The sequence below is a fragment of the Volvox carteri genome (assembly GCF_000143455.1).
Source record: "Volvox carteri f. nagariensis unplaced genomic scaffold VOLCAscaffold_7, whole genome shotgun sequence".
NCBI classification, from domain to species: Eukaryota; Viridiplantae; Chlorophyta; class Chlorophyceae; order Chlamydomonadales; family Volvocaceae; genus Volvox; species Volvox carteri.
The window spans coordinates 1,578,146-1,586,370 of record NW_003307550.1 but is presented as its reverse complement, the minus strand read 5'-3'; the positions used below and the strand labels follow the sequence as shown (position 1 = coordinate 1,586,370).

The 8,225-nt window shown below is 50.9% G+C and overlaps 1 protein-coding gene across 1 annotated transcript; it reads right to left on the bottom strand.

Moving 5' to 3' along the window:
* Positions 1-1,645: 1,645 nt before the first annotated feature.
* Positions 1,646-8,189, bottom strand: VOLCADRAFT_88028 (uncharacterized protein; the record flags this gene model as incomplete). The annotated part of the gene is made up of 11 exons (XM_002947617.1): positions 1,646-1,668; positions 1,804-1,972; positions 2,498-2,587; positions 2,966-3,136; positions 3,706-3,723; positions 4,133-4,163; positions 4,385-4,447; positions 4,719-4,900; positions 4,989-5,045; positions 6,523-6,597; positions 8,115-8,189. 11 exons carry the CDS (start codon positions 8,187-8,189, stop codon positions 1,646-1,648), a joined length of 954 nt encoding a protein of 317 aa, XP_002947663.1.
* Between the last annotated feature and the right edge of the window lie 36 nt (positions 8,190-8,225).

Here is an 8,225-nt window from a genome sequence, read left to right as displayed (position 1 = left end):
GAACTGGACCAGGCCCACATCAGCCATATTCATTCCACCCGCCATTTATTTGTTTGTTTGTGAAGTAAATAATACGTAAATAACAACATCTAGCACGATGGCCATCCGGGTTCCTGCTGCTGCGCAGAGGGCTCCGCCTATCCCTTGGCCCCAGCCCTAACCACTCTATCTGCTCCTCCTCTGTACTTTTGGAGCGAGGGCTCTCCATTCCGTCCCGAAGGCTAGGGCTGCTACGATAGCGGCCTGCCTGCTGGATGGGACCGGCTTGCTCTCCCAATATTTAGCCGGGGCTTGTCTCTAATATGATACCTCCATCCATCCATCCATCCGCCAAGCGATTGCACGACAGGTAAGTGCCATCACCGACTTGCGGTATTCCTCTCTTCCGCACTTCTCTCTTTATCTTCTCACACATACATATGCACGCACACACAATCACGCACACACTCACACAGACATAACACTTATGCACATATACACGATGGTCCACCACGCGACCGCACTAAAAACGATTTACCGTCCATGGGCCTCCCGGCTGTTATGGACACCCACTTGTGCGTAACTTGTAACTTGTACACACATAGGTACACATACATATATGTAGGAGCACATTCAAACAGATACAAGCACACACTACAGGTAGTTGGCCCTTGCCACTCAACATCCAGCAGTAGTCCATCGGCTACTTACTACTAACAGGCTGTTTCGAGTACTGGCTCTGGCCACCATCATCATCGCAGGTTCAGCACAGTGGCCAACCACTACATTCCGGGACTATTTTCGATTAATTGAAAATGAAACTTTGGCCATCCTCAGCACTTCCCCTTGCAGCTCAGCGGTTCGTTGCACACGTATTAGCACAGTTGCACAGTACATACTACACTGTCCTCCCCCTCTCTTTCGGGAGCTCTAAGCTTTCGTGCACGCCAGGTCGTTCGCAATCCCCCCTTTGCTCCTACTGCAGTTGCTGCACACAAGCAAACAGCCAGGTCTTTTGATACAGAAGATGTTAGGAAGGCCGTAGAACAGAAAAAGGACCGACGGACAAAGAAGACAACGACAGTTAGGCCTAGGCATACATGTATGTACATACATGGATTAAGTTAGGCATGTATATACATCGTGCCTTTGCTGGAAAGCCCCGTGAGCAGAGGATCTGCAAGTTGTGCGCGCTGCACAAGTTGGAAGATGAGCGCCATGGTCTCCTAGAATGCCCACCTTATTCTGCATGCCGTGAGTGCTCGGACGTGCCCTTACCCACGCTTCTGATATGAAGTCGATCATGATGCACAGCGAGTAAAACAAACTGGCCTACCTGGTACCTAGCAGTTGGCTTGCACACTCGTCTCTACGCAGGCGGTCGTAGCTGACTAGTGCCAAAATGATTCGGTACCAGAACTTTTGCGTTTTACTATGTCTTTTACCTAACTTGTGACTCTTAGGCTCTTGGGGCTCTGGCTCGTATGGGCTCGTTACACCTCCCAGGGTAACGCAACCGAGGTGTAGCACGCACATGCATACAATCATACAATGATATAACCATACATGTATACGTACAACACGGGGCGAGAGATTGAGAGACATGTATATATATATATATACATGCCGTAAAGTGAATGTAGGTACGATTACATCACCTAGCTGTCTAGGTGTTGTTAGCTGCTGCTGCTGCAGTTGCGGCAGTTGCCGTTGGACCTCAGCAGGTCATATCCTCCCACCCATCGATTTATAACCTCATCATTCCCCACTAATAACTAATAACCAACAACTAACAACCAACCTCAACCAACTGTTCATCCTTACCCCCCCCGCTCACCTCCAGCACCAGGGTCAGCTCCTTGGCCACCTCCGCCGCCGCAGGTCGTCTGGCGGGGTCGGACTCCCAGCAGGCCTTCAGCAGCCGGGAGAGTTTGGCAGGACAGCGGCTTGAGGGCAGATCGTCCAGCGACAACCTCAAGCCTTTGTACGTCACCTGTACAATAGTGCAAAGAGAGAGCGCTTTGGTGGATTGATGGTAGATCATGTAGATGGAAAACGTTGCATGTGACGGTGTCTTAGTGGCCTCAGATAATCCATACATCTCATACCACCTCACACGTCAGTCTCTCATCTCGCACTTCAGCACTGCTGGGAACTGTTAGTGTTCCGCCATGGTGGTGTCCACCCTGCTTGCTGTTCATGTCAAGACATGTTCCTGTCAGACATGCTGTGGTCCTAGCTAAGCCAATGCTCCTACGTCCTTCTTTCCTAGTGTGCTGTGGTCGTAGAGTAAAAGCTTCTTCATGCTGGCACCTAGCTAGGCACACAGACGTCTGGCACCGCCTGTAGTAGCTGGCCGCTGGAAAGGTCTTTCGAGGTACTGGCAAAACGCCTCAGCGCGTACTTGTAGACGTCATGTGTGCCGAACTGTGTACCAGCTACTACACCGCTTATGGAATGAATACTTCATCCGTCAGAAACCACGCTAATAACCAGGCATACATGCGCACGCACGCACCATGAACGCGATGGCCACATTGCCCACTCCCTCCCACGGCCGCTTGCCGGCCAGCATCTCCCAGATCAGCACACCCAGAGAGTAGATGTCCTGCGAAGGAAGCAACCAACGGCCATACGCATATCTGTGTTGGACTGATGTACATCTGTACATCAGATACCCACTAGTCGTACCACATGTACACATACAAACAGAACAACATGTGCGCGGATATGGATGTGGGTTATGCAAGGAGTATACTGGCCGCTACCGAGTGACCACCAACATGTGTAGGTATGTATGTATGTTCGTAGGTCAAGCAGCTGCAGATTATCCGGGACAGAGCTAAGGGAGTTTAGCCGGCAAGGAATACACGGTATGTGCCGAACCTAGCTAGCAGATATATTCTTTCGAACCCCTGGGAGGTATTCTCCAAAGGCAATGGGCGCGCGAGGCCTCGCCTTAACAACGGAGGATTGATCCTCACACCTTCCTCACACCCTCCTTACACATCGTCACGTTCCCACACGTTCTCACACACCTCACTAATCCTGGGATAATGCTAAGTACATACTCAGCAAGCCCGTTTGTTACGCACAGACACACACCCAGCCCTACCACTTGATGGGTAACGTGCTTGCTCAAGACGTCGAAGCACTCCTGTGGTGGCAGCAGACACAACCAGACAGACTGATCAGCCCGCAAGCAGTAGGTGGTGCCGTTTGGTATAGGCGTATAACACGTCGCCCCAAGTACATCAGATTGCCAACAGAACCTCCTGCTTTGCGCGGAAAAAGGCAGGAGGGGACTGCTGTCGGAAACCAAGGCGCCTCATGCCGTACGCGCCACCTCCCTTGTTGGGCCCCGTGTGTCTTTTGGCGGTCTTTCCGTTAGGAAAGCTGCCCATCCTTGGCCACGCAGCGCCAGTGCCAGCATTACGTACTTCGACCCACGCGGTAGGTAGTGTCCCAAATTCAGCTCCAGCTCATCACGGGGGCGCTGATTGCACATTATGGGGCTTCCACATTATCCATATGAGAATCATATGAATGATGTACACTACACTATGCTAAAGTGTAAGCGAGAGAAGGATTGCATACATGGCGTGCACATACAGGTCCGTATTAGGTTCCTAACCATTGCCCATGGGCCCCCTCCCCCCCGCTTTTACAGACAACCCCGCACGTGTGTGTAGGACTCGTAACTTGTAACTGGTCACTAGTACTTACCGGCGGCATGTACGGGGGCTGCGCCATATGTGCATGGACGGAGGAGGGAAGGCGCAAGACAGACAAGGGAGTCGTCAAGCATACATGCAGCAGCCGCCAGCACGCCCGCAGTCGACATACATGTGGTCACATATGTGGTTAGGTTCCCGATACGTCATTTGCACGACAGCGACGTGTGGATTGTTTACATGCTGATGACGAATGCAACAAGGAACAACACGTGTACAAATGAATACACATGTAACTTGTTTTGTGGATGCGGATGCCCGTATTCCAATGGCGCACAATGCCATTTATGGGGATGCTATACAGTTGTCACTAACACAAGATCGCGATGTCGATCGCGTGCATTGATTATTTAATGCCTTGCCGTCTTGCCGGGACAATATCCACCAGCAAGACATATTACTACAGGATGCAGTCTCACCTGTAACATTTTACGGTCTTTAGACCGGTCCCTGGTACAATAGGTAGGGATCGTCCACAGGGCCCATAGGACATTTTACAGACACTACGGATAAGCCTGCACCAAACTCAGCCTATTTGCCCTTTTGTCCGTTAGCCTTCCTGTCTGTCTTCCTGTCCTGCCTGCCTGTGCCTGCACGCCTGTCTGCCTGCATGTCTGTCTGTTTGCTCATTTGTCTGTTTGCGGTGCCCGTTAACCTCCCCTATGTCTCACCGTGCCAGCATCAGGTGCTTTGGTAGATTTAACCGTAACTCGAAGCCGCGACAACCCAAAGTCCTGAGGACAAACAGCCGAATCAAGCAGACGCGGAGAAAGGGAAAAGTGGGGTGTCAATGGATAGGCACACATGCGCATACATGAGGGGTAATATCTGTCATGAGGTTTACTGCCGCGAAGCACAAAAGCTTACGTCCATGCATTTGTAGATATTACGACAATCGTTTCGGCAAGCATCACCGTAGTGGCCTGTCGACCCATCATTAGCCTAGCCTGCTTATCGTTACAAGCTCCTTTGCATCATTCGTGCTTTGCATTCCGACATACATACATGTGCCGCCTAATGAATTGCACATGTACATTAATGTCAGCATCAGCATGTACATGTACATTAATGGTTGTCAGCATCAGCATGTACATTTGGTATTGGTTCATCGCGCTAGGCCTTAGCCCTGAGAAAGAGCCGGGCTTCTCGGGGGCCCCCATGTACGACATGACATTGGCGTAAGACACCTATAATAGCAGCGGATGAGATACAGATAGATATCGTGGGCAAGGGAAATGGTCGGTCATGGCAGTTACCACTAGTGGATACCCTCACCGAGAGTTTGACGACGGGCCAGTCGCATGACGGGTTGTTCATGAGCACATTGGCTGGCTACATATGCACATGAAAGGGGAAAGGGCAGAGTAAAATAATAATAATCATGATAATAATAATAATAATAATGATGGTAATAACAATAATAATAATAATGATGGTAATAATAATAATAGTAATAATAGTAATAATAATAATATAATATAATAATAATAATAATAATAATAATAATAATAATAATAATAATAATAATATAATGAGGCCATCAGGTTATCCAACAGTGGCCCACGGATTGGCCGTGGTTGAGGGTCAGTGAAAGGTACGGATAAAGACATACATACATACCAAACCATGGGAATTTCTATTCATTACTGTTTAAGGAGCCACTAACAAGGATTTTCCATCATTACGACCAAGACGCACCCTCCCTAAATGGAGTAAACCCAAGTTGCCCGCAGGCTGTCCTGTTTCCTAGCCGTGGGGCCTAGTATGATGTTACAGGGTGGTATAGCTTCACTAGCGGCCCACTTTCCCGAGGCAGTTCCCTGCTCTCCCCTGCGAGAGGGGCACCCTAATCCATTCATCCCACTCGATTTTAAAATATATTCGTTGGGTTCAGCAACTCACCACCAGCATCCAACCAAATCTAGCGGATCTACGGCGCCACAACTAAGTCCCTGGTCTGCTCGCACGTTGATATAATCACGTGCTACAACTCCCACAAGATAGGAGGCCACCTCCCAATTCAGCACTCCGCACACACCGAGAGGTCGGCAGGCAGACTTGAACCCGTAACCTCCGGGTGCAGAAGTCAGGCCTTTACTTCTGCCACCCACCGGCCTAGTATATAACATTTTTTTCGGTACCACATGTCGATGCACGCTGTCCCAGCTATCGATACATAGCCGAGGACGCGTCGACGGTTGCACGTCATCTATTTGCCACCGCGCGGACCACTGCCGTGGACACCTGGTTGCGTATGTATGTATGCACGTCTGTACCTATTCACATGCGCATGCACATGCACAGCCACATGCACAGCCACATGCACAGCCACATGCACAGCCACATGCACAGCCACATGCACAGGCACAGCCACATGCACAGCCACATGCACAACCACAGCCACATGCACAGGCGGCTGCCGGCCTGCCGTGAAACCGGAGACAGGGCAGCAGGTGCAACCTAGCTACCAACGAACGGACCCACGACATTGATGACTGGTGGGTTTGTACATTGCCACCGAGCGCATCAGCAGCACGCCGCGTCGTGAGCTCTGAATGGCGAAACACGTACATCGTGGGCATCCACATCTTCGGAGCAGCCACTTAACATTATCAGAGCTATCCTGTGCGGTTTCTGATGATGTATAGCTGTACTCACTCACATGCATACAGACTGACAATTATCCGTTCACACCGCGCATGCAGTCCATCTGTGTACACATGTACGTGCCCCATGTATCGTGCAGAATACATTTACATACTTGCGTGCATGTTGCTTGGCGTGCATGTTGCTTGTTGTCATTACGTACCTTCAAGTCTCGGTGCACGACGGTGGGGTGCAAATAAGCCAGCGCATTGGCTACATTGATACTGATGTATAGCACCTGGGAAAGCAAAGTGCATGCAAGAAAGCACGGGTGTACGAGCATGGTTGTACATTTAATAACAAGAGGTATCGGTGGAAGCGCCGTTCCCTAAGTTCCCTGAACAAGTCGGGTGTCGGCTTCCTCGAAGCCGGAAAAAGGGCGGGCCCCCCCTGCATCCGTACAGGCCGGTAGCTAGCGCGGCACGTGTGACAATTGACGGGTAGTGTCAACGCGGTGGGAGATGTGCTTTGTTGCAGCAGTGCTGATGGTGTGAGAGCTAAGCTTGCACCGGCGGAATCGTCAGCACCGCCTGCGGGCTCCACGCGAATCGCATCCATCCCGGGTGCATGCCGCATGGACAGTGCGGCAGACCGCAAGTCGGAATGCCCGTGCGGGCAAATGGTAACGAAAGCTGGGTGAATTTCAGTGCTGTCTGTGATGTTTATCCCCGAAGCGCCAGCGGCCTCAGCAATCCGCCCCACAGCCGCAGGCTTCATCGGGGCACACCGCAAGTCTCCGGAGGCCCCGAGCATTGGCTAAAGTAAATGTACTGAGCAGCTTGTGTATTTCATATAGAAATGAAAGCAAATTTGTTGGCCTGCTGGTGGCAAGTCGGATTGCCCATGCCGGCAAATGGTAACGCAAGGTGGGTGTTCGAGTTATCATACGCCGTCATCTCAGAATTCCATTATGAGATGCGCGGCAGCTTTCGGGATGAAATTTAGCGCGAGAGGCGTTGATGTGACTTTTGAGGTCGGTGAATGGAGGCAGCTAAACTTGTTTGTGCTCATACGGTCTTTGTTAGCTACATGCGAGATACCTTGCAACAGAGAATGCTATATAGAACCGATAACGCGTTTCAGCCGGGTGAAATATTATGTTTGGTCTGTTACACACACACGTACACACACATACACACGCACACACGGACATGGGCAATCCTACAGGTCGGGGGCCCCCTGGGCGCTTCGCGCTGGGGCCCCGCCCAAAAAGAGAATTTGTAATCGCAAGGTGGTCGCAGGTTCATTTTTGGGTCGGGGACATAAATGGATTACTAGGAAGTGTAGTGTTAGAAGTCCAGTTTCCTAGGTTGTCTAAACCCTCAAAAAGGTCCACGTTCGCCCCTGTCTGGTTAGTGATCATGCACCACGGTTCAATGTGCAGCTACAGGCTGTGTTTGTTCTCGGGCGGTCGACATGAGTTCGCACAGCGGCAATCACTCCCTTACAAATGTGTTTGTGTGGCATGCAGCAGGGAACTAGGCTGTGAGGAGCTCAGGGTCAAGGCATGGGCGGATGCTGACATACAAATCAGGCAGGAAAGGCAGGCGAAGTGGACAGACAAAAAGCTGGGGTAAAGCAGGCGGGCAAGCAAGCAGGCAGGCAAGGGAGGGCAAGGCTTGTAACGTATGAAGCCTTTTGCACCACGTTCTTTTCGTGCGCCTGAAGAAAATAAACATTGATTTCGGAGGCAACAAAGTTAGCCAGGAAATGCAGCATTCAAGCGCTTGCACATGCAATCACATGACCACGCACCTTTGCCAGCGGCATGAGGGTTTCTGCCTTACTGCCGTACATCAGGCGCTCCAGGGAAGTCTCCATAAGCTCCATCACAAGGCAAAGTCGGGGAGGGGTCACACACGCCGC